This window comes from Hippopotamus amphibius, chromosome 7 (genome assembly GCF_030028045.1).
Source record: "Hippopotamus amphibius kiboko isolate mHipAmp2 chromosome 7, mHipAmp2.hap2, whole genome shotgun sequence".
Taxonomy (NCBI): Eukaryota; Metazoa; Chordata; class Mammalia; order Artiodactyla; family Hippopotamidae; genus Hippopotamus; species Hippopotamus amphibius.
The window spans coordinates 8,000,646-8,026,649 of record NC_080192.1 but is presented as its reverse complement, the minus strand read 5'-3'; the positions used below and the strand labels follow the sequence as shown (position 1 = coordinate 8,026,649).

Below are 26,004 nucleotides of genomic sequence, written 5' to 3'. Positions count from 1 at the left end.
TTGGAAAAAAGAGAAACAGTACCAGTAAGCTTTTGAACTTACTTGTTAAGTTGCTTACCAAACTAAGCAATCAAAACCACCAAGTGGCTATAATGTATCTACTTCTAATGCTGGGTCCTTTGGCATGTTATGTCCCTCAAGTCCTCCCTTGAGAGTAATAGGCTCACTTCTTCTAGGAAGACAGCACAGTGTTGTGGGAAAGGATGGGATTTGGAGTCAGAAGACCTGTGTTTGAGTCCTACTCTGTCACTCTTCGTGTAGCTGTGAACAAGTCATTTCACCATTTGAACCCATCTTCGCACCTGTAAAATGGAGAGATATCATCTGCCCAATTCATCTCAGAGGTATGAGGTGAGTACCAAGACAGTAGATGCCAGATTGTTTTATAAACTACAAAGCGATATATAAAGACTAATTATTATTCATACCTGTATGCCAGTGCTTATCAAGTGCTCAGTGTGAATGTACTCAAAAATATTTGTGAAAAAAATTAGTGTCTTGGGGCTTCCTTGGTGGTGCAGAGGTTAAGAATCCACCTGCCAAAGCAGGGGACACGGGCTTGAACCCTGGTCCGGGAAGAACCCACGTGCTGCAGAGCAACTAAGCCCATGTGCCACAACTACTGAGCCTGTGCTCTAGAGCCTGCAAGCCACAACTAGTGAGCCCATGTGCCACAACTACTGAAACCCGCACAACTAGAGCCCATGCTCTGCAACAAGAGAAGCCCACGCACCCCAACAAAGAGTAGCCCCCACTCACCACAACTAGAGAAAGCCTGTGCGCAGCAGTGAAGACCCAATGCAGCTAAAAATAAATAAATAAATAGATAGATAAATTTAAAAAAGAAATTAGTATCTCAAAAGCTCCTGGGGCACAGATCAATGAGAGCTCTAGTTGACTACAACTTAGAAGCTTCAATAGTTAGAAAACTTACTTCAAATTATGTGGTAAGATTTACCTGCTTACATTAAAAAAAAGAAAAACTTTAGTAAAGATTTAAATTGCTTTGAAATTCATGGGTTATCAAAATGCCTTTGATCTCTTTTCCTTCCTGCTCTGCCTTTTAATCATTTTCCTGCCTGTTGGCACTTCTATCAGATGGTGAACAGAAACGAGGGAGTTACTCAAACGCGGACTGGTCAATTTTGCAAGTTATTACTACTGTCAACAAAGACCGGTAAAGAGGTGGATGCTACTGGACGAAAACTGTGTCCACTGTTTCTCTGCCTTCAATTTCCATTGAGGTTGAGAGCTGCTGGCTTTAATATCTGGCCAAGAGAAGATTATAAACTATAAATGACACATTCAAAGTTTAGACATATGCCTGGGGAAAGGAAAAAGCAGGAGAATATAATTTCAGCAAAATACTACCTACTCCATTCTTCGCTTTTATAGATAGAAAGGGTGCTTCGAGGTAGTGCCAAGTTCAAGCCACAGGTCCTATGCAGATTGCTCGTCGAGTCTATGAATGCTTCTTTTTTTGGTTTAATTAGGAACAAATTTCAGGAGGCATCTCTGACAGCAGTGATTTATAACGATGATAAAGGAGGCTGACTGCAGTGCCCTCTGGTGGCCTAAAGGTTTCTACATATCTGCAATTGCATAAAACAAAACCAAAAAACAGCCATTTTCTATCAAATAGCTCACTTATAAACTAAAAAGTCAACAAAGATAAGTTGTAAAAGTCTTCTCTGACTTTCATAATGATCATAATCATAGAGCATTTCTACAGAGGCACTTGTCCGATGTGACCCCGTGTTCTTGGTGATTCAGAAAATGATCGATAGCAACTCCCTGCCCTCTAGAATTTGCCATCTCACAAAGGCACAGGAGCTAGGATGCAGACTTGGAACCAAAGCTCGAAGGGGAGAACTGTGGAAAGCACACAGGCTTTGGAACCTTCGTAAGAGCATTAAATAAGATAATTTACGTAAAGTGTCTAGTATGGAGACTGGCGCATGGTAGGTGCTCAATAAATTATTATGCTTTAGCACATGATAGTCAATGATCCCAGCCATCTGCTAGAAGAAATCTAATTTTCAGCAAATCTAAACTCCAATAACAATTACTTTTGATATACCTCTTTTAACTCTGAATTTCACAGGACTGTTATGAGAATTAAATGAAAAAGCATGTAAAGCTCAGCCCCTGGCATACAACAAGTCTTCTTCCCTTCCACACTCAGAATGGAATTTTTCCTGCAGCTTGCCAAAGTAGAGGTGAGGAGAGAAAGAAAGTGTTTCCAAAGTCACAAGGAACATAAAGGAATAGATAGGATGAAGTTTTAATTTAATAACATCACTCACAGTAGGCATACTTTTTGACCCAGTAACTGGATTTCTGGAAATTTTTCTTGAAGAATTAACCAGAAAATATAAAAGGAATCATATAGTAGGGATTTTATCACATTATTTATAATAGCAAAAAACTGGAAACAACCTAGAAGTCCAATAATAGGAGTCTAACAAAATAATGATACGTTCATACAATGCAACTCTATGTAACAAATTATGACATAGATATTTACTGACAGCAAATTATGTTTGAGATGAAAAAGTTACAAAATTAGGCATAGTCTGATCTTATTTAAAAAACCCTATCTATAAATATATCTGTGAATGCATATATTTAAACAAGACTGAAAATAGATATACTAAAATATTAGGCAGTAAGAATACAGTAAGATATATAAAACATATGTATATGGGAATATACCTTTAATCTCTTCATTCTTCTTTTCTGAAACATTTTTAATGACTGTGCATTATTTTTGTTAAATTAAAAAAAAAAAACCCAAAAAACTAAGAAAAAAATCTTTAAGCCTAAATAGAAAATACAGATACCTCCAAGCAGGACAAGCCAGTGAAAGATTATTGGATGAAATATCAGGAGGTCTGAATTCCTGTTTTTGACTCCCAATCCTTTGCTCTGTGACCTGAGCCAGATCTGTGTCTCAGTTTCCCCATCTATACAGTATAAAAGTAAAGTAATTCTTACAATAGAGAGAATAAAGTGAGAATGAATGCGTTAGAAAAAAAATCTGTAAATGTCATATCTATAAACTAGCTGAAATTAAAAGAGAAATAGAGAGGACTTTCTCAATTTTTAAATTCCCCTTCCCTTAAGTCTCCACTGCTTTTATAATTTTTAATACACGAACAAATGTACAATAAAGTACTTAGGGTTTTAGCCTCAACTAGGCCCTGAACTATTTTCTAAATAAACATGTCCATACTGATCAGGATAAAGTACAACTCCAGACCCTGACAGTCACAGCAACTCATGGTAGCCTAAACTACTCTTGCTGACCCTTCTTCATAGACGTAGAACTAAATGATTCATGTTATGTCTAATTTTCAAAGTATGCTTAAAATGAGATTTTGAATTCAGAGAGTGCAGGGAATGTATCTTCTTTGTTTAGACCCAAATCTAACTGTAGACAAAACTCTCAAGTAGGATGAGGGTCCTGATCGCCTCTTCTTCCTTGTTACAGATTATCAGTGGCGACCGCCGCTCCAACATGTGTTCAACTCAGAGATCTAGGTTGGGAAGCTTCTGGATCTAATTCAAACCAATGTACAAATAACAAAGCACCATCCTCATTCTACTTTGCAAATGGTACTTATTTCCTCTGTCAAGAAGGCCCTCTACCCACTACTTGCTGTGTTCCTAATTCAAAGGTTGCCTTCTGATTACACAGACCAAGACAGAAGTGGGCCTAGCCTCTCCATGCTCCCAAAGCAACTCCTGAACATTTACAGTAACTTTTTTTTTTTTTGGTCACGCCGCATGGCTTGCGGGATCTTAGTTCCCCAACCAGGGATTGAACTCGCAGCGAAAGCATGCACTCCTAACCACTGGACTGCCAGGGAGTTCCCTACATTACATTTCTTTTCAGAACTCATCAGCAGTAGAATTCAAAGTTGTTTTTTGTTTGACTCCCATGCAGAACAATGAGCTACATAAGGGCAGAGACAAAGTATTATTTATCTGGGTAATCCCAGCAACTGGCATAATGCTCGGATATGGGAGGTAATCAAAAACGATTTCTTGAATAAATGAATAGAATGTTATTCCTAGAATAGGAAGTTGCAACTTAACAAGGTCCTACAGATCACACTCACATAGGGCAATCGCCTACTTGGCTGGCCATCTACTCTGTCAATAGGTTCTACAGACACTAAAGCAAAACAAGCATGATGTACACAAGAAAGAATCAGATAAGCGATACCATGACAGTAGATAATTTTGGTGACTACAATTAAAGCATAGAAATAATGAATCTTTAAATGTTAAAAAAGCCAACTGACTAGCAAAACAAAGTATATGTCCAAAAAGTGTGAACTAATTAATCTAAGGAAAAGAAATATGAAAAACTGATCATCAACAACCAAGAAAATGCCTGAGTACAAGAATTCTAAAAACATGTAAACTCATAATTAATACACACATTCAATTGGAGAAAGGTCAGCACTATCTTTAGCCAAAAACACTCATGCAACTGAGTGCGTACTGTGAGCGAGACACTCTGCTACCTGAAAGTCTCGTTTCCTGCCCTGATATAACTCAGTATCTAGTGGAAGACAGAGATACTGCAGTTCAAAACTCAGTGGAATAGGTACAATAATAAACCTATGTACAAAATAGTAAAGGAGTACAAAAGGATTTGGAGGTGGGTGGGAAGGAGGAAGCAAAGTTCCAGAAAGGCTTCTAGGAAGAGCTGATCTTCACCAAGAATAGTAGGAAGAGGGCTGCTCTGGTAGCACAGCAGTTAAGAATCTGCCTGCCAATGCAGGGGACAGGGGTTCGAGCCCTGGTCCGGGAAGATCCCACATGCTGCAGAGCAACTAAGCGTGTGCTCCACAACTACTGAGCTTGTTCTCTAGAGCCACAACTAATGAGCCCACACTCCGCAATTACTGAAGCCCGCGTGCCTAGAGCCTGTGCTCTGCAACAAGAGAAGCCACCACAATGAGAAGCCTGCGCACTGCAACGAAGAGTAGCCCTGGCTCTCTGTAACTACAGACAGCCTGCGTGCAGCAACAAAGATCCAACGCAGTCACTAAATAAAAACAAACAAACAAACAAATAAATAAATAGGGGGAAAAAATAGTAGGAAGAGATTCCTGAAAGTATAAACACAGGCACTGAGGCAGGCAAGAAACAGCATGGACTTATGGAGCTACCCTTGGATACAGAGCCTTGAGCCTTGTAGCATCATACTAGGGTTCAGATAGTCCATTACAGAAAGAATTACATATCTTCAATCACTTGCCCCTCTAGGTTGTAAAAGGGAACCACGCACTGGCTTAGATGGCTTACTTCCAAGGATATCTGAGGAGTGTAGTGTGGCAATGTAGAAAGTTCTGGAGTCAGCCTAAATTTTAAATCTTGACCCTCAACCACTGAGTGACCATAGATAAGTTACTCTCGAAGCCTTAACTAATTAATCTGTTAATGGGAATGAACCTCATATTTAAAGTTATTACAAAGATATCAAGATGTATATGTTAATCGTGCCTGGCATTTACTGGGCACTAATGCACGGAAGGCCCATTACCCATTCTCATGGTTAATTCCATACCGAGTTTTCCTTCCCTTTCCCCAGACTGGACCTCACTTGCTGAGTTCCACAGTTCACGGCCCAGTCTATGAACATTTTTTGAGCGTGTCTCCTTGAGTGTTGTGCTAGGCCCTGGTGTCTTGTCCCTCCCTCCCCCTGAATCTTACATCCATCTCCTAATTTCCTCTTCACGACACAGTAATTTTCTTTCTTTTCTTCTCTCACCCAGCCCATGGATAAGTTATTTTCTTGTCTCCTATGTCCCAATGAACATAGTTTTCAGGGGCTACCAGTATGCCCCATAAACACCAGCACTAACCTAAGCCCCTTTCATGTCTATAGTGGTTCAAAACTCTGTGGGGGTCACATCAATTACATTTACTGCATATATACATATCCTACAAGTGAGCCTTCATATATATTTGGTATTCTGGTGACAGGCAACACTGCCAGGTAAGTAATTCACCTGCCCAGAAGGAGGGGTCTCCAGGGATGTGTGGCATTTGGTGCCATGAGGTCACAATTCCTTAGCTTTTCCAGAGCCAAGATGAGACGCTGGCTCAGCCAGTGACTTTCCGCTACTGAACGAGTTTGTATTTTACTGATTAACTGATAAATGTTTGGGGGCCTTAATCTGAACGCTGGATAAAACACCAACTTCCTGGATTTGGCTTCACTTTTGAGGAGGTACACAAAAGCCTCCCAGAGAAGAAATGTTCACAATTGAGACAAATGGAAAGAGGAAACACTGCCCCAAAATAAAACCTCGATGGTTTTCTTGGTTCAAATAGCATTTATCTGACGGATGTTTTGGTGATAGATGTTTACTAGACATAGTGTGGTGATCATTTTGTAATACATATATGTATATCAAATCACATCTGAAACTAATAAAACGTTATATGTTCGTTACATCTGAATACAAAACCCTGGAGTTTATTAAGCACATTTATACATCATGTGTGTATACACACACACACACACATATCTACATCCTTACCTGTCCAACAGAAATGATTACTTCACAAGGCTATTCTAAAGATTAAAAGAGGATTAAAGAAAAATAAAATAAATATATATATAAAACAACCCTGAGCAGTAATCATTTCTATTGGACAAATAAACACATAAAGACTAAGAAAGGTGAGGACAATGTTCATTGCAGCTCTATTTACAATGGCCAGGACACGGAAGCAACCTTAAGGTCCATCAACAGATGAATGGATAAAGAAGATGTGGCATATATATACAATGGAATGTTAGCCATAAAAAGGAACGATAGTGAGTTATTTGTAGTGAGGTGGATGGACCTAGAGTCTGTCATACAGGGTGAAGTAAGCCAGAAAGAGAAAAACAAATACCATATGCTAACTCATATATATGGAATCTAAAAAAATGGTACTGATGAACCCAGTGACAGGGCAAGAATAAAGATGCAGATGTAGAGAATGGACTTGAGGACACGGGGTGGGGGGCGAAGGGGAAGCTGGGACGCCGTGAGAGAGTAGCATTGACATATATACACTACCAAAAGTAAAATAGATAGCTAGTGGGACGCTGCTGCATAACACAGGGAGATCAACTCGATGATTGGTGACGACTTAGAGGGCCGGGATAGGGAGGGTGGGAGGGAGGGGATATGAGGATATGTGTATAAATAGAGCTGATTCACTTTGTTGTACAGCAAAAACCAAAAACTGGCACAACAGCGTAAAGCAATTATATTCCAATAAAGAGCTTAAAAAAAAAAAGATGAGGAAATAACTTGTCTGTGGCCACAATACTTTTAAATGATAGAATGAAAATCTGAATCCAGATCTGGCTCAAAATCCAGAGTGCTTTCCACTGAACTACAGTTCATCTATTCAAACAGTTATATTCCTTATCAATAATAATATTATAATAGCCATCACTGACATTCATCTAGCTTTCCTCATGTGGCAAACCTTGTGCTAAGAAATTTAGGCATATGATCTCATTTAATCCTCACAATCACCCTAGGAGGTAGGTTTATCAAGATCTTCACGTCACAGCTGAGAAAACCGAGTTAAATACCAGTTCAGCAATTTCCTTGTTCCCACAGCTGGGAAAGAGCTGGACCAGAGCTCAACCTAGGTCTAATTCCAGAACCCATTCTCGTAATCATTACACTAGACTACAGGAAACTCAACTCTGGCTCCAACCAGACAAGTCGTTTGATAGTTCTGTCTCAATTTCTTTGTTAATTAAATGGAGATATTGTTACCTGTCTCTACTTATTTCAGAGAGATATTGGGATTATAAAATGAGAAAACATACGAGCTTTAAGCAGGGAAATTGCTACGTAAATCTAGGCTTGTCACCAGTTTCACTCAGAGCTTCTCTCTCCCATGATCATAAAGGGATTTAGCTGACCTCATTAGCTCTCAAACATCCTCTGAAGTGGGTAGTATTATTATCTTCACTTATCAAAAAGCTGAAGCACAAGATGATGTAATTTGCTAGTCAGTGGCAGAGCTGGGAAAAAAACCCAAGATTCTAACTCCCACTGCTTATGTTCTCATGGTAAATCCTATTTCTGTGTCTCAAATTTAACTGTAAAACAGACAAGGGTGGAAATATTAGTGTCCACTTAAAAATACAGATTACATTTTCTACCGAGGTGACACTAACATAATCTCTAAGGCTCTTAATCCTCATGTTCTAAGAAACTGCATAAAGAATCAAAAAGAAAAAACGTGCCATTCCCCTAGTACAGACTTCAGCTCTTTAGTTTTCTCAAGTAACATTAATAATCAAAGGTTACAAAACCCGGTGAGTCATTACCTAGTTTCGACTATGTAGTGAGTCTGTAAGCTTCCAGAGGAAACATAAACCTCAATACGAAATTGTTCCCTCATAAAATCAGAAAAAAAGAAGCATCAAGAATAGTCTCACATCATAAACATCTAATATAACATATAATCTGACTTGGAAATTATTTTAACATACCAACAGCTCACAATACCCTGAATTCAAAATTCAAGTTCCAAAGTGAACATCAAAATTAAAATAGTAACAAAAGAACACATAGCACCTTTATGATCATTCTTTTCCCGTGCTCCCCACCCAAGCCTCGCCATAGATGTACACACACCTTAATATACAATAAAAAGTAGTAATGGGGCCAATTCTCTGTCTTCAGTTCTCTAGCTTAAATAGGGAAGTCTAGTCCAGTCTAGTTCCCAGATTATCAGTTCCTCTTAGTTCTTGTTTTCTAGAACAACACAATGATCTTTCAATTATTACTAGTTTAATAATCATGTATTTTGAAATTACCACAGGGACCAGAGGGGAAATAAGAGAAAGAAATTTCCCTCTAGAAACTGAACTTATATACTGGAGTCCATAGACACTTCATTATTACTCTCTCTGACTCTGACTGAATTAGACTTATAAATAAAAAACCTGTCAATTTGTTGTAGGTACAAAAACTAAGTCATAAGAACCCAAAAAGCTGTTTTTCTACTAATGTCAAAACAGTTTGCTTCTTGAGTGCCTTGAGATGTCTAAATTCATTGCTGGCTGCATAATAAAAGTCCTACCTACCTGAACATATGCTATGAGGTGAAAGTAAATGATGACATAGGACTTCCAGTCTTTCCAGAGGTTGCTCTAATACATTAGACTATCTTTCCTTTGAGAACAATCTTTGTCTTGGTTTCCATAATTGAAACCAACTGTATCTTCTGTGGGGTCAGGACCTCTGAGGTCTCTTCAACCTTGATGTGAGTACAAACCACCTGGGTATCTTGTTAAAATGCAGAATATGATTCAGAAGGTCTAGGGACTGCATGTCCAAAAAGCTCCCAGGTGATACTGATGCTACTGCCTGAGGCACCACACTTTGAGCAGCAGGACCCTAAGGAATGTTTCCAAACAGAAATAATCTCAATCAGAAGTTTATTCTCAAAATATACAGCCTCTGCCAAAAGTTTGTAAAAGAAGATAATATTCCAGAGCCTCAGCAAGGTATCTGCTCCCTTTCCCTTTTCTGTGATTTTACCAGCTGATTGTAAACCCAATGTAAGACTCTAAAGGACAACTTTTAAGAATGTCTTTTGTTCTGAAAATTTATTAGGGCCTGTATGGATGAACATAAAACCAAGTTTTGTAATGAAAAGGTTGATTCAAAATAAATATTTTTAATTATGTCACATACTAAAGAATAAGTGATGTTTACAAACAGTTTATAAGAGAATCATTTGGAATTAATCATTTTCATTTCCTCCACAAAATAAATAGCTCACATACTAAAGAAGATACCGTTCCTTAAACAGGAGAAAAAAAAGCCCAAGAAAAATAAAGTCACGTTTATGGCATAGTCATAACATTTTTAGTGAGGAAAATACCACAACGAAGACATACAAAAGTATACCAGGAGAATTACATGGTAGCAAATTTGTCCTAGGACCTTGGCGAAGATTCAGGGAAAGAGATCACCTGGTAAATCTAAAAAAGACTTAAACTGGAAAAGATTATACATGAGAGCAACAGTCCATCCCCCTCAAGAAAACCAATAACCCCCCATCAACTTTCATTTTTAGGTTTTCAATAATGTTTTCTTTTCATATGGCCGTTGGTCCAACCTCCCCCACAAAATTCAACCAACATCATAAAAATTAAGTTGGTAATAGGTCAAGCTGGCTATACACCATGTGTAACCTTAGATGCCTTTCAAGCCAATGAGGGTAAAATTCTCAGTGGAAGGAGCGAGTAAAAGGAGAATCACTTTTCTTCACAGAGAAGGAAGCCCCTGTCTTGAGCATCTCTGAGTGCCTGGTGGTGGAAGGTGCCTCAATGCTTGCGTACGCTCTTCAGCCCCATGACTGTGAAGGTAGCAGCTGTCAGTTTCTCATAAACGAGGAACATGAGAGCAGCAGTGAGGACTGTCTGCAGCAGTTTGGCTTCAAGGCCTTTGTAGAGTCCCATTATTCCAAAACGCCTAAAACGAAAGAGGTGAGAAAAAAAACAAAAGGTTTTCAAAGATACATACTATTTTGCAAAGGTTTATTCTTAGGATCAAAAGAAGCAATGGACATTTTAGATGTTAATGGACTTTGTTGTTTAAGTACTTTTTTAAAAATATTTATTTTATTACTTTATTTTTGGCTGCGTTGGGTCTTTATTGCTGTGCATGGGCTTTCTCTAGTTGCACTACGTTGCGGTAAGCCGTCTTCTACTGTGGTGGCTTCTCTTGTTGCACAGTACAGGCCCTAGGCGCTCGGGCTTCAGTAGTTGTGGTGCATGGGCTCAGCTGCTCCACGGCATGTGGGATCTTCCCGGCCCAGGGATCGAATCTGTGTCCCCTGCAGTGGCAGGCGGATTCTTAACCACTGCACCACCAGGGAAGTCCCTAAGTACTTCTCATCTTTAAACGTATTTGGGGATTGATAAAAGTTTAGTATTTCTTCACAGCCACCATTAATTAGTGGAATGCTGACTATATCCCACAGATAGGGTACAGATCCTAAAATCCTAAAACGATTTTAATGCCAAAATCTGGGATCCAACAAAGAACTTTTAGAGCTTGACTTTAATGCTCTCCCAACTCAGTTATTTCAACCTAACGGTCCCTAAACAGCAGGAAAGCTGCCAACTGGTTTAGAGCATTGTAGCCTCAACAAAACTAGAGAAAGTGACAGAAATGAAAAGCTCTCCAATTCTGAGTCCTCTCATACATTTGATCTTCTGGCCGAGTGGTTCTCAACGTCAGTGTACATCAAAATCACTGGAAAGGCTTAGTGAACCACAGATTGCTGGGTCCCCTCCACAGAGTCTCCTATGCATTAAGTCTGGGATGGGACTCAAGAAAGCGCGTTTCTAACAAGCTCCCAGGTGATGAGGATGATGCCAGCCTGGACGCTGACCCTTTAGAACCACTGCTCTAACCACAGAGATGAATGCTTCAGCTAGAAACAGGAGTTCAGAGTAAATGATGTCTCCAAAGCTATTTATCAAGAGTGAATTAATCTCATATGCCAGTTCATCAGCAATTCCAGGGCTATATACAGCACGCAGACTGAGCTACTGAAGCTAATCAAGAGCTCCATTCAAAGGCTTTTCTACATTTTATACATTTACTATGTGTGAAAACCTATTATTTGGAGCAAATCGTGTGACAAATAGGAATGAAAAACCTTGGCCCGTGAGCTTTTAGTTCATTGACCAACTTGAACTACGTTCCCCACCAAAACCCAAGAAAGTCCACATCTGTGTTTCTCCAGGTGAGGTCTGCTGGAAGATAACAGAAAAAATATATATTGGTCTGTGCCCTCAGTTCCCTGCACAGAGCTCCGAAAGCCCTTGTAATTTCCTAAGTAATAAGAGCACTAGGAGCATTTCTTCTTTTTTTTTTGTTATTGTTTAGCTTTTATTTCATAATCATAAACAACTTTTCAATTCAGCTAAACTTGGAGGGGAGTAAGAAAAATATGGAACCCAAAGAACTGGGTGAGAGCACAAAGATGATAGGATATTTCGAGCAGATGGGGGTGATGGGGTCCTCTCCTGAGCTACAGAAGGAATGGTCTGGTGGTTAATATAAAACACAGGTCAAATTGTTTAGATTTGTCCACAGTCAGCAATGGTGATCTTCTTGCTGGTCTTGCTGTTCCTGGACCCAAAGCGCTCCATGGCTTTCACAGTATTCATGCCCTCTTTCACCTTGCCAGAGACCACATGCTTGCCATCCAACCACTCAGTCTTAGTAGCGTGGATGAAAAACTGGGAACCATTTGTATTGGGGCCAGCATTTGCCATGGACAAGATGCTAGGACCCGTATGCTTCAGGAGGAAATTCTCACAAAATTTCTCCCCACAGATGGACTTGCCACCAGTGCCATTATGGCGTGTGAAGTCACCACCCTGGCACATAAATCCCAGAATTATTCTGTGAAAGCAGGAACCTTTATAACCAAAGCCTTTCTCCCCGGTGCTCAGAGCATGAAAGTTTTCTGCTGTCATTGGAACTTTGTCTGCAAACAGCTCGAACGAGACACAGCCCAAGGGCTCGCCATTGATGGCGATATCGAAGAACACGGTGGGGTTGACCATGGCTAGGCTGCGCGGGAGGCTCAGGGGTGGCGGTGTCTGCAAGGCCTAGGAGCATTTCTTATTCTAATATTTGGTCTTTGGTCTTGGTTCCTGACACAGAGTTCCTAAATCCCTCAGTTTCCTGGGTGATAGTAGTGCCTTCTGTTCTAATGATATGACTCTTGGTGGGCTCTGGATGGGGCTGGTCACCAGAAAAACTAGGCAATGATCAGAAGCTTGGAATTTTCAGCACCACCCACTATTCTCCAGGGAGGGGAGGGGCTGGAAATGGGGTTAATGATGGATCATGTCTACATGACGAAGCCTCCAGAAAAATCCCAAAAGTATGGGGTACAGAGGGCTTCCAGATTGGTGAGCACATCCATGTACCTGGAGGGCGATGCATCCCAGCTCCTCGGGGACAGAAGCTCCCATGCTTGGGACCCTCCCAGATCTCGTTATCTGGATATTCATCTGAACCCTTTACCATATCCTTTAATAAATTGGTAAACATAAGTAAGTGTTTCCCTGAGTTCTGTGAGCTGCTCTAGCAAATAATCATATCCAAGGGGAAGGAGGTCATGGCAACCTCTGATTTGTAGCCAAGTCAGACGGAAGTTTTATGTAATCTGGGAAACTAGTACTTGTGACTGTCATCTTAAGTGGGGGTCAGTATCCTGGGACTGAGCCCTTACTTAACCTGTGGAATTTAATTTTATCTCCAGGTAGATAGTGTCAGAATTGAGTTAAACTGTAGGACACCCAGCTGGTATCACACAGCACTGCATGGTGCGGGAAATCCTCCCCCCCATTTGATGACCAAAAGTGCCAGAAGTGAAGTGTTCTGTGAGTAGTTAAGGAAAGATACAAAGTAGTGTAGATTTTCTTCACATCCACTCACATCAGAATCACCAGGGTCTGTTCAGAAATGAAAATTGCCAGGCCCCACCCCAGAGGGGAGGCATGAGTCTGTAGTTTAACAAGTACTTCAGGTGCTCTTAATCAACTGAAAGTCTGGAGAGGCCTGGCACAGTATAGTGCACGGTCCAATATGGTAGCCACTAGCCACATGTGGCAATTTAAATTTAAATAAAATTTAAAACTCAGTTTTATCAGTTGTACTGGCCATATTTCAAGTGCTTAACAGCCACACGTGGTTAGTGGAGACCCAACTGAACAGAACAGGTATTTCCATCACTGTAGAACACTCCAGAGGGCGAACATTCACCCAATGGTTCCTGAGTGCTTACTGAGCATGTGAGCTGGAACAGCTGGCTCTGCCCCCATCTGTCTGGTGTTGGGCAAGTCACTTTCTTTCTCTAAACCTGTTTCCTGATCTGCAAAAATGGGAATACAGTCACCCTTCCACACTCACAAGGCTGAGTGAGAACCAAACAAGATGAAAGATGTGAAAATATGCTGAATTTGAAAACTATATAACTCTACAGATTTCCAGTCGACACTGTCTTCTTAACTACATCTTTCTTAACTCTCACAATGCTGGCAGAAATGGAAGTTGATGTCACTCTTTTGAGTCAATATGGCAATACCTATCAAAATTTTGTATGTTCAAACTTCTTAACCAAGTAATTCCACTTCAAGGAATTTTCTCTACAGTTATAATAACACGGGTATACAAAGCTAAATTTATGGACTACTCATTTGCCAATGTTTGTAAGGGCAAAAACCTGGAAACAAACTAAATATTCATCGTAAGCGTATCGGTCAAGAAATTATGGCATATTAGGTAACAAAAACAAGGCAGTCGATAGGATTAAGATGACGGAGTAGGAGGATGTGTGCTCACTTCCTCTTGCAAGAGCACCGGAATTACAACTAAATGCTGAACAATCATCCACAGAAAGACACTGGAACTCACCAAAAAAGACACCCCACATCCAGAGATAAAGGAGAAGCCGCAATGAGATGGTAGGAGGGGCGCAATCGCATTAAAATCAAATCCCATAAATGCTGGGTGGGTGAGAGAACAAACTGGAGAACAGTTATACTGCAGAAGTCCACCCACTAAAGTGAGGGATCTGAGCCCCACGTCAGCCTTCCCAACCTGGGAGTCCAGCAACGGGAGGAGGAATCCCCAGAGAATCAGACTTTGAATGCCACCAGGATTTGATTGCAGGACCTCCACAGGACTGGGGGAAACAGAGACTCCACTTTTGGATGGCACACAAAAAAGTGTGCTCACCAGGACCCAGGGGGAAGGAGCAGTGACCCCACAGGAGACTGAACCAGACCTACCTGCTGGTGTTGGAGGGTTGCCTGCAGAGGTGGGGGGCAGCTGTGGCTCACCGAGGAGACAGGGGCACGGGCAGCAGGGGTTCTGGGAAGTGCTCATTAGCATGAACCATCCCAGAGTCCACCATTAGCCCCACCAAAGAGCCTGTAAGGTCCAGTGCTAAGTAGCCTAAGGCCAAACAACAAACAAGGTGTGAACACAGCCCCACCCATTAGCAGACAAGCAGATTAAAGTTTTACTGAGCTCTGCCCACCAAATCGGATTAAAGTCTTACTGAGCTCTGCCCACCCAGCCCTACCTACCATCAGTCCCTCCCATCAGGAAGCACCTAGATAGCTTCCTCCACAAGAGGGCAGACAGCAGTATCAAGCAGTATCAGCAGGATTTTGTCTTGTGCAACTGAAAACCACAGCCACAGAAAGATAGAGAAAATGAAAAAGCAGAGGACTTTGTACCAGATGAAGGGACAGGATAAAACCCCAGAAAAACAACTAAATGAAGAGGAGATAGGCACCCTTACAGAAAAAGAATTCAGAATAATGATGGTGAAGATGATCCAGGACTTTGAAAAAAGACTGCATGCAAAAGATCGAAAAGTTTACCAAAGACCTAGAAGAATTAAAGAGCAAACAAACAGAGATATGCAACACAATAACTGAAATGAAAAATACACTAGAAGGAACCAACAGCAGATTAACTGAGGCAGAAGGGCGAATAAGTGACCTGGAAGACAGAATCACTGAACCGGAAAAGAATAAGGAAAAAAGAATGAGAAGAACTGAAGACAGCCTAAGATACCTCTGGGACAATGTTAAACGCACCAACATTCGCATTATAGGGGTCCCAGAAGGAGAAGAGAGAGAGAAAGGACCAGAGAAAATACTGGAAGAGATTATAGTTGAAAACTTCCCTAACATGGGAAAGGAAAGAGCTATCCAAGTCCAGGGAGCACAGAGAGTCCCAGACAGGATAAACCCAAGGAGAAACACACCAAGACGTATAGTAGTCAAACTGACAAAAATTAAAGACAGAGAAGAGTTATTAAAAGCAACAAGGGAAAAACGACAACATACAAGGGACCTCCCATAAGGGTAACAGCTGATTTCTCAGCAGAAACCCTGCAAGCCAGAAGGGAGTGGCATGATATATTTCAAGTGATGACAGGGAAGAACCTACAACCAAGAATACTCTACCCAGCAAGGATCTCACTCAGATTCGATGGAGAAATCCAAAGCTTTACAGACAAGCAACAGCTAAGAGAATTCAGCACCACCAAACCAGCCCTACAACAAATGCTAAAGGAACTTCTCTAAGTGGGAAACATAAGAGAAGAAAAGGACCTACAAAAACAAAACAATTAAGAAAATGATAATAGGAACATACATATCGATAATTACCTTGAATGTTAATGGACTAAATGCACCAACCAAAAGACACAGACTGGCTGAATGGATACAAAAACAAGACCCATATATATGCTGTCTACAAGAGACCCACTTCAGACCTAGGGACATATACAGACTGAAAGTGAGGGGATGGAAAAAGATATTCCATGCAAATGGAAATCAAAAGAAAGCTGGAGTAGCATAGTCATATCAGATAAAATAGACTTTAAAATAAAAAACGTTACAAGAGACAAGAAAGGACATTACATAAAGATCGAGGGATCCATCCAAGAAGAAGAGATAACAATTATAAATGTATATGCACCCAATATAGGAGCACCTCAATACATAAGGCAAATGCTAACAACTATGAAAGAGGAAATGCAAGGCAGAAATACAGACATAGATGTAGAGAACAAACACATGGACACCAAGTGGGGAAAGTGGGAAGGGTTGGGGGGGGGATGAATTGGGAGATTGGGATACCAAACTGTACACTCTAAATATATGCTGTTTATTGTCTGTTAACTGTATCTCAATAAAACTTATTAAAAAAAATAATAAAGTCCTTTAATGCTAGGAGCTTCATCAAAAAAAACCCAAAAAAAACAAGGCAGTCATTCAAAAAAATTAGATAAATCTACAGATATTGATGTGAAGGGTTGTTTGTAACATTGTTTACAAATAGGCAAGATGCAAAACAGTATTACCATATGATCCCATGTGTATAAATATGAATACCCAAAATATATGTTTTACACAGTATTCTGGAAATATGTACATTTTTTTTTTATCAGCGACTAACTCTTAGAAAAGAGATAGGAGACAGAGAAAAGAGAATAGGCGTGCACATATTTATAGCTTTATCAAAGTTTAAATGACTTCAATTTGATGAGTTTTGCCTGATGGGTACACCCAAGAAAGCATCACCACGTTCGAGGCGTGAACATATTCACGACCTGAAAAAGTATCCTCACATCCCTTTGCAATCGCTCCCTCCCTCCACCTACTCTGGTCCCAGGCAACCACTGATCTGTTTTCTGTCACTGTAGATTATTTGCATTTTCTAAGTTTTATAATTCTTTTTTGTCTGACCTCCTTTACTCAGCATAATTATTTTGAGATCCATCCACATTTTTTGCATGTATCAATAATTACTTCTTTTTCCTTTCTGAATAGTATTCCACTGTGTAGGTATACCACAACTTGTATCTACTTATCTGATGATGGACATTTGGGATGTTTCCAGCTTTTGACTCTTACAAATAAAGCTATTATTAACATTTATGCACAGGTGTCTGTGTAGACCCGTTTCATTTATCTTGGGTAAATACCTTGAAGGGGAGAATGGCTGGGTCTATGGTAGGTGTATGTTTAACTTTATAAGAAAATGCCAAACTGAGTTCCAAAGTGGTTGTGGCATTCTAAACTCCCACCAGCACAGGAAAGTTCTGGTTGTTTCACATTCTTACCAACACTTACTGTACCAAGCATTTATTTTTTATTTTATACCAATTCTTTATCTTTGATTTTAGTTTTTATCCCAAGCATATTTTATCTTTATAATAAATTTATTTTAAAATATATAATTTAATTTATATATAAATATATACTTATATATTTAATTTATATATTTATATATTTGTAATATATATTATATATTTAGATATAAATTTTTATTTATATTTTATTTAGATCTAAATTTTAAATTTTTATATTTAAAAATTTTAAATTTATAAATTTTTAAGATTTTTATATATATTTACATATATATTTATATTATATCCTATATATTTAATTTAAAATATACAATTTAATATAAAATAAAGTTACAGCAGCTTTTGCTTCAAAGGTGCTGACCTATTTGACTGCCCTAGGGGTCAGTTTCTTTAAATGAAACGGGGAAATGGCACTAGTACGTGCCTCTGTTGTTAGGATTAAGTGAGATTACCCAAGCAGAGCATCTGGCTTAGTGTCTGCCACACAGCAAACACTCAAAAATGTACGCTACTCTCATCACCATCTTCACTGCTGTCATCACCATGAGGATAACTGTTGTAACTCTTCCTACTCTTCCTCCCTTTCCCACTATGACTGCTGCTCTCTAACAGCTGCTCATTTCTATCTGTGAGGGGGCATAGGATACGCCACCGATGGAGCACGACTCAGCACAATGGTCTCTATGTTAGATTACAGGAGGGCTCTCTCTCTTTTTTAAATTGTTTCAGGTGCACCACATTATAATTTGACATCTGTCTACACTACACAGTGATCACAAGTCCAGTAACCATCTATTATCGTACAGATGATTCCTTTCACCCACTTTGCCCATCCTTGAATCCTCTTCCTCTCTGCTAATCTCTTCTCTGTATCAATGAGTTTGTTTTTAGATTCATATGAGTAAAATCACGTGATACTTGTCTTTCTCTGCCTCACTTATTTCACGTAACATAATACCTTCCAGGTCCAAACATGTTGTTGCAAATGGCAGGAATTCATAGGAAGATTCAGTTTCTAAAGGAGTACTGAATCTTTGTAACTAACAAAGAACAAGGACTTGAACTTTCCCATAATTTCCCAAAATGCTGTCACATCTCACTAAGCCCCTAAAGTGAGAAATGTCTGAGCACAGCAGGTAAGGGAGAGGTTTCCAGGCTGCCCCTGCCAAGGCAGAAGTGCAAGATAAGCAAATCCAACCGCTTCTTGGCAGAGATGGTTGTGAAAAGAGAGGACAGAATGTGAAACATCTACAAAGCTCACCTTACTCGTTGGTGAAGAAGATAGAGAACGTTCCGAAGACTCCCTAGTGTTCTGTTTTCTGGGTTCAGTCTGTGACGTCCGAACTGAGGAAGAAGAAAAATAAATAAATAATTACTGCTTACTGTTTTCAATGAAGCAAGCATGAGAATTTTCATTTTACCGAGAACCCTGGGGAAAATTCTACCTCAAAAGAAAAAATCATGCCCACGATGAAGATATAGATATTAATGGTATGGCTTCCAGTCCTTAATGAAGTTATGATAAACACTAATCAATCAGAGTCTCTGCAGTCTAAGCTCTTCACATTACATGTTTCTATTACAGAAGTCTCAAAATCTGAATGCTATTGAATTCCTTTATATTAAGTACCAATTTAAAAATACTACATTAGTAAAAATACTTTTAACTGAAGGGAATAATCTTTCTGAACTGAAATACTTTCACTTCCGCCTCCATTTTACCCATCAGTAAGTCCTTTGAATTTTTTCTCCCAAACAGACCTTGAATCCCTCCTCTTCACTGCTACCACCGTAGTCCAAGTCACCATCACATCTCACCTGCATGACCAAAATAGCCTTCTAACCTGACACCCCCCCTTTTTCTCTTAGCCTTCTGACTAATTAGCCTTTTGACTAATTTGCCATTGAACAGTCACAGTAATCTTCTCGAATTATAAATCAGATCACATCACTCTCCAGTCTAAAGCCCTGCAAAGGCTTCCGACTGCAGTGAGAAGAAAATCTAGTCCTCACCTATAAACTCCCTGGCTCCTTTTCTCATCTCCTCCTGAGTCACCTCCAGCCACAGCGGCCTCCTTTCAGTTCCTAGGATTCATCAAGCTCTTGGTACATCCTGTTGCCTCTACCTGGAATACTCTTTGCACAGCTGGATCCTTCCCTTTCTTGATTTACATACGGCTCCTCAGAGGAGCCCACCCCTAATCATGCCATCTAAGAAGACCCCCACCAATGCCACTCTCCACTAAATCATAGAATGCTGTTCACTTCCTTTATAGCTCTTTCCTCAATCTGCAATTACCTATTTATTTTGCTTATTTACCTATTCATTCTCTCCTCCATTACCTCAGTAAGGGCAGGGACTATGGCTTCTATTCACCATGTGCACCCAGTTCCTCACACAGAGTGGGTGCTTAAAAAATATTTCAATGAGTAAATAAGTGAATGAATGAAAAACCAGAAATTTGGAAGTGTTTCAGAGAAGCTAAATCATTAATTCTTGCTGAATGAATCTCTGATTTTGTAAAGGATAATCCACCCTGGGCACCAAGCAAATCAACTTGAATGTGAAGGAAGCAAACATATTTTCCTGAGGTCCTTAAAGAACTTCCTCCATATTTGGGTTTTCTGAGACAGCGCATTACCTAAGAAGTTGCAAATGTAAACTTCGTTCCAAACCAAATAGGAAACCAACTGACAGCCAGACTGGTTAGCAAAATATCAAACAATGGAAAAATTGGTGAGGAATGCTCTGGACTACATTATTGCTTTATTAACACTGCTTCACACAGAGAAACCATATATTTTTAGAATGTCGTTTGACTAAATGCAGGGAGAACCCCAGCACTCACTCACCCTCAGGATCGACTGTATTGTCTGCAGAGGGTAGGTGACTGTGGTGGCAATTGCTTTGGCTATTGCACCAATTATGAACACATCCAAAGAAGAAAGCTGGAAAGCAAAGGAAGAACGAACTGCATTAATCTAAACAGCAAGAAGGTGTCAGGGACTGTTTGCTGCTTTCAAAAATCAGGGCTTACCTTCATCCGTTTCTTTAAAAGCTGCCGTTTTAAACCTTCATAGAACATGAACTGGATGGCGGGATTGAAGACCAACAATAAGGAGGGAAACGTGCCATTCCATAAAGCCAGGATTCCTTCGTCACGAAAGATCTGGTGAAAAGCATCTAAGCAAGAAATCAAGGACCTCTGATGACAATCTCCTAACTAGAGAGGACGATGTACCCACCCAGAACAGAAACCATAGTGATTCTATCAAGATTTCCTTCTTGCAATGACAAGTTAATCAGTTAACTGCTTTTGGATAATCATCAGGAACTGACAGTCACCAAGTTACTGAGAGACCAGCTTCAATCACAGGCAACCCTTCCTGACAAATCTGGGCTCAGCAGATCAAGTTTTCCTAAGTACTAATCACCACCACCACTGCAAACTCTGTATTACACAGAATTGTGAATGGATAGCCCATGTGTTTCACAACAAAGGCAAGTACATTAAAAGATAAGATAGTTCTCAGAAAACCACTGTTCTCATTACAAAGATGGAAACACGGGAAAGGAGAACCTGGTAATGTGATACTATTAAAAAGCGGAAGCTCAAAGATACCAGACACTAACCTGGTATCTTTATTCGAAGACAACACTAGGAAAAATAAAGTAGCAGATTATTCTTTAGAAATATTCATCCCTTCCGACCCATGCTCCATGGGATATACTCCATGGGTATATTTCTCTACCACTTGTCTGGGGCCTTGGCCATTGGTTGTGCTTTGGCCAAGAGGATGTTAGCAGACATGATGCAAACAGGGGCTTGAAATAGGCTTGTATGACTGGGCGTGTCCTCTTGTGCTTTTACCACCACCAAGAGAAGAACATGCTCAGGCTGGTCCCAGGAAAAGGAAGACAGACACATGGAGCAGAGACTCCTAGGCTGGAGTCAGCCTAGATGAGTCAAATCCCTGTCAATCCACAGACACATGAGCTGAACAAACGCTGACTGCTGGACACTAGGATTTGAGGTTGTCTGTTATGTAGCATTACCATGGTGATAAATTCCAGATACAAAATAAAAAAAAAAGCTTTTAAGAAGGAACTCACCCAAGAGACACTCACCAATAATACCACTGTAGTTGGTTGGTACAATGTCTTCATTCCTAAATTTTGCCCCCTGCAGCTTCAGTCTGGTGTTTACCACCCAGAGTGGAGTTGTTAGCAGCACGTTTACCACTCCTTTAAGAAGAAAGGGGGAGAGACAAAGGGAAAGCAAAATGTAACCTTTTAAGCTTTGCTGTCTTATGTTAAAGCTACACACCAACGTTCCAGTTACACTTCTGCCACTGACCTTCCAGGAGACCTAGGTAAGGTGTCCCTTTGTGCCAGGGTACAACACAAGCCACCACTGTTAGAAGCAGTCTGGAAGCCTTGCTGATAGCAGAATGGCTTGGCAGCAGTACCTCTCCACATGAAGAGAGTATCAAGTTTCCTCATTTGCATAACAGGAGGCAATCTGTTCTGTCAATTTATATAGCATCCAAAGTAGCAATTTTGATACAGCTTTAAATACAGTTTTTAAAAACAGCTTTAAGACAGGGGAAGTGACTTGATCACATGCTAAATAAGTCCACGACAATATTACATGAAACACACAATTTATAACTCTCATGTAAGTAGCTCACATGGTTTTAAGTGAGTATGGATCTAGCACAATAAATGACAGGTGGGAGAAAGTGTGACATTTGAAAGTGCTTCACCAGGGACTAGAGGCTCACAGAAGAGTTCCTCATCACCTGGGGAATTAGGATAGGCAGGCAGCAAGCAGTAGTTATGAACCATCGCAAAAACACCTGAGACAGCTTCACGAGCATCATAATCCTTACAAGCTTAAGGATGGGGATCTTGGCCGCCCAAGGTGGCCTCACAGTTGAACAATACAATGAGCCAGGTGCTTCTCTTTTGAAAACACATGATCCCAATTTAACACCATCTTGAGATATTAAAATATTCCTCACCAGTCCTGAAACGATTAGAGAAAAATACCAGACAGACTTGTAACAAAGTGCGTGACACACAATATACTTTATAAATGTTTGTTAAATACGTAACTAGTAAACCAATGGACAAACTCAGCAAACAACCATACATCAAGCTATCTGGCTCTAGCCATGCTCTGAAGAATCAAGAGGCACGATTATAAGGAAGAGAAATCTTCTTTTACTAAAAGCCATTTAAATACAATAGGATTAAGAATGTTGTGATTTAAGGAATCTCAAAAACATACTATATATAGAAAACACCAAGGCTAAATAAGCTTGGTGAAAATGCCAGGAAATTCAAATTCTAAATTTTCATTAGCGGAATGCAGTTGCAAAAGTAAAATATTTTGGCACTTCTCTCTTAGAAACATTATGAGAACATGTTTCTCAAAATAAAAGGTATTATCAAATAATTTTATGAGTTGTATTTGTTATATTTTTTTATATAACACCAAGGAGTCATCTTTAGTTATGACTCAATACTTACATATTGTCACCTGAGGCATTGATCACAATCTGAAAAAGTTTTAACTAGAGATTTTTGCTAGTCTCATTTTAAAACAGCACCAGTGGGACTTCCTTGGTGGTCCAGTGGTTAAGAATCTGCCTTCAAATGCAGGGGATGCAGGTTCGATCCCTGGTAGGGGAACTAAAATCCCACATGCCACGGGGCAACTAAGCCCACACGCTGCAACTACTGAGCCCCTGTGCCACAGCTAGAGAGAAGCCCTCACACTTCAACAAAGATCCCGCATGCTGCAACTAAGACCGGACACAGACAAATAAATAAATAAATAAATAAGAAAGAGAGAGAGAAAGGAAGGAAGGAAGGAAGAAATGTAATGTTTTAAAATAAATAAATAAAATAAAAAAGCACCAGTGCCCAAGAGGCCAAGATAGGAGAATATCAATACACACGCAATTGCCCAGACTTTATAATAGATTCCTATTCAATATAGTGCACATATCACTTAACAACAACAGAAAATCAACAGCCAGAAAAATCACACTAGAAAGTGCTACCGAGCAGTCTACTTTTTTTTTTTAGACGAAGACAAGAGAGCTCAGAACCAGAGATTAAAAACTTCTGTGGATACTGTAGACACACACAGTGTACATACCTTTCTAAACAAATGAAACAGGTTGCCCATTAAATAAATTCTTTGGAAATCAAAATTGCCTTCAAGTTCTACTCAAGAAGTAGGCACACACAAAACGCTTCAGAGGCAATGCAGCCAACATTAAGATTTAGCCATTATTTAAAATTCTGCTTACATATCCCCACCATTAACACAAGCTGAAATACTGAGAGGGTTCTGAGGACAATGTCAAGTACAAAAATGCATCACATCATTTAAAGAAGAGAATATAAAGTCCCTGTAAGAACATTTTGTATTTCAAAGCTTTTTATCTGAGAACTTCTTTGTTCATCCTCTAAACCAAAATAGATGGAGAGGTATTTTTTAACCACTATCATTTTATGAGTTCTGGGAAAATACTTGAGGGTCCAAACTTTACTAAAAACTTGCAACCTATATAATCAAGCAAAGGACAACATTCCACGGAGGAAAAACAAGCTGCAAGTGAACATGATGAGCGATTCCAACTCTCTGGACATGGCTGTAGGACAAAGAAAGCTGTCTGCTTATTTACGTGTAGAAAATCGTTCTGCCAGTTCCAAGCCATGGCCGTTACTTCAGCTCTAAGATGGGAATCCTAATTTTTTACCTACTTAAGAAGAGGAGATTGTTTTCTTTCCAATTTCAATGATTCTATTTTCTTTCTTTTTTCATAAAAAATCATTTACAAGAAAACAGAACCAAAATTAAGAGATGAAGAATGGTAACCGAACAGACTCACTAAAACCACTCACTGACAAGGAATAATTGGAATACAGTTATTTACTTCTAAAATCTTGAAAACAAAGATTTATTAGTAATGAGTCTCCTAAGTTAAGGACAGAAAACAAAAATGGAGACTGCTAATTGGGGACACTTCTGGGGAACACGTGCAACGACCACTGAGACAAGAAAATGGCAGATCGGAGTCACAAACCTAAGTGTTGGGCTCCTGACAAAGGAATGCAACCTGATACCCTGCAGGAACAAACGTGCCTTACCAGACTTAAGGCCTCAGGGCAGCACACTAATTTCAATTGTCACAACAATGATAATGCCATTGGTATTCAAAGAGTTATAGATAAAAATTCCAATTTCATAAAAACGGCAAGTATCATCTTCATTTACGTTATCTATAAGATTCTGCTCTCAAATTCTTCCCCAGGGTACTAAGCTATATGGGCTTTTTTCTGTGAAAATAAAATAAATAATAATAACCCTCTAAGTTTCTAGCAGAATTAAAATAACAGTAACACTGCTCCTAGTTGTCCCTGGCAATAATGAAACTCATTCCTACAGTGACTGTAACACAATGACAGGGTTCACAGCAGGAAGAGAAAAAGCTGTTCTAATTACTGTAAAAACACGTAGGTATTAAGATATAAAAACATATTATAAGGAGAAGTTTAAAACTCACAAAAGTAACTTCCAAGGAATTCCCTACCTTCAGAAAAAGAGAGGATGTGTAATCGGCAAATCACAGAATTATAAAGGACTATAAAATTCATTTGATCAAGGGTCTCTCAACTATGACCTACTGACATTTGGGGCTAGATAATTATTTGTTTGGGGCGGGGCAGGGGTGTAATTGTGTAGGATGTTTAGCAGTATCCCTGGCCCACTAGACGCCAGTAGCACCCTCCAGTTGTGACAATCAAAAATGTCTCCAGACACGGTCATGTGTTTCTTGTGGACCCACAGATCTAAGACAATCACCAAGTGATTATTCACTTTATTCCTGAAAACCTCAAAAGATAGGAATTCATTCCTACCCCATAGCCTATTTTTTTCAAGAGCTGTTAGAAATTTTATTTTTATTGATATTAAATCTACCTTCTCAAAGCAACTGGAAACATATAAAACTAGCTAATAGATGTTTTTTACCTGAGGTATGGATTAGCAATTCTTAAATAACTTTTATGTGTATTTTAGGACAAATAAATGTTTACGACCTGCAAGTCACTCACCCATGGTCTGTTCATCAAATATGTATTGTGTTCCTAGTATGTGTTAAGTAGGTGCTGATGATACAGCAGTAAATAAAAAATGAAAATCCCTGTCCTTTTGAAGCTTATGTTCTAAT

General features: G+C 39.6%; 2 protein-coding genes across 4 annotated transcripts in view; both read right to left on the bottom strand.

Moving 5' to 3' along the window:
* SLC25A17 (solute carrier family 25 member 17) overlaps window positions 1-26,004 on the bottom strand; it is a 78,790-nt gene that overhangs the window by 19,204 nt on the left and 33,582 nt on the right. The window contains exons 5-9 of one of the 3 annotated variants that reach the window (XM_057741768.1): window positions 21,884-22,000; window positions 20,793-20,938; window positions 20,608-20,703; window positions 19,016-19,098; window positions 9,707-10,526 (exon numbers count right to left, since the gene is read on the bottom strand). In XM_057741768.1, the coding sequence (XP_057597751.1) occupies window positions 10,379-10,526; window positions 19,016-19,098; window positions 20,608-20,703; window positions 20,793-20,938; window positions 21,884-22,000 (590 nt within the window). In that variant the 3' untranslated portion in view covers window positions 9,707-10,378. Of the gene's footprint in view, window positions 1-9,706; window positions 10,527-14,886; window positions 15,039-19,015; window positions 19,099-20,607; window positions 20,704-20,792; window positions 20,939-21,883; window positions 22,001-26,004 lie in introns of those variants that run through there. The other 2 variants (XM_057741769.1, XM_057741770.1) reach the window with 2 other exon arrangements.
* On the bottom strand, window positions 11,737-12,637 carry LOC130856845 (peptidyl-prolyl cis-trans isomerase A-like). The gene has a single exon (XM_057741771.1). The coding sequence runs from the start codon at window positions 12,635-12,637 to the stop codon at window positions 12,146-12,148; it is 492 nt and encodes a 163-aa protein (XP_057597754.1). The 3' UTR covers window positions 11,737-12,145.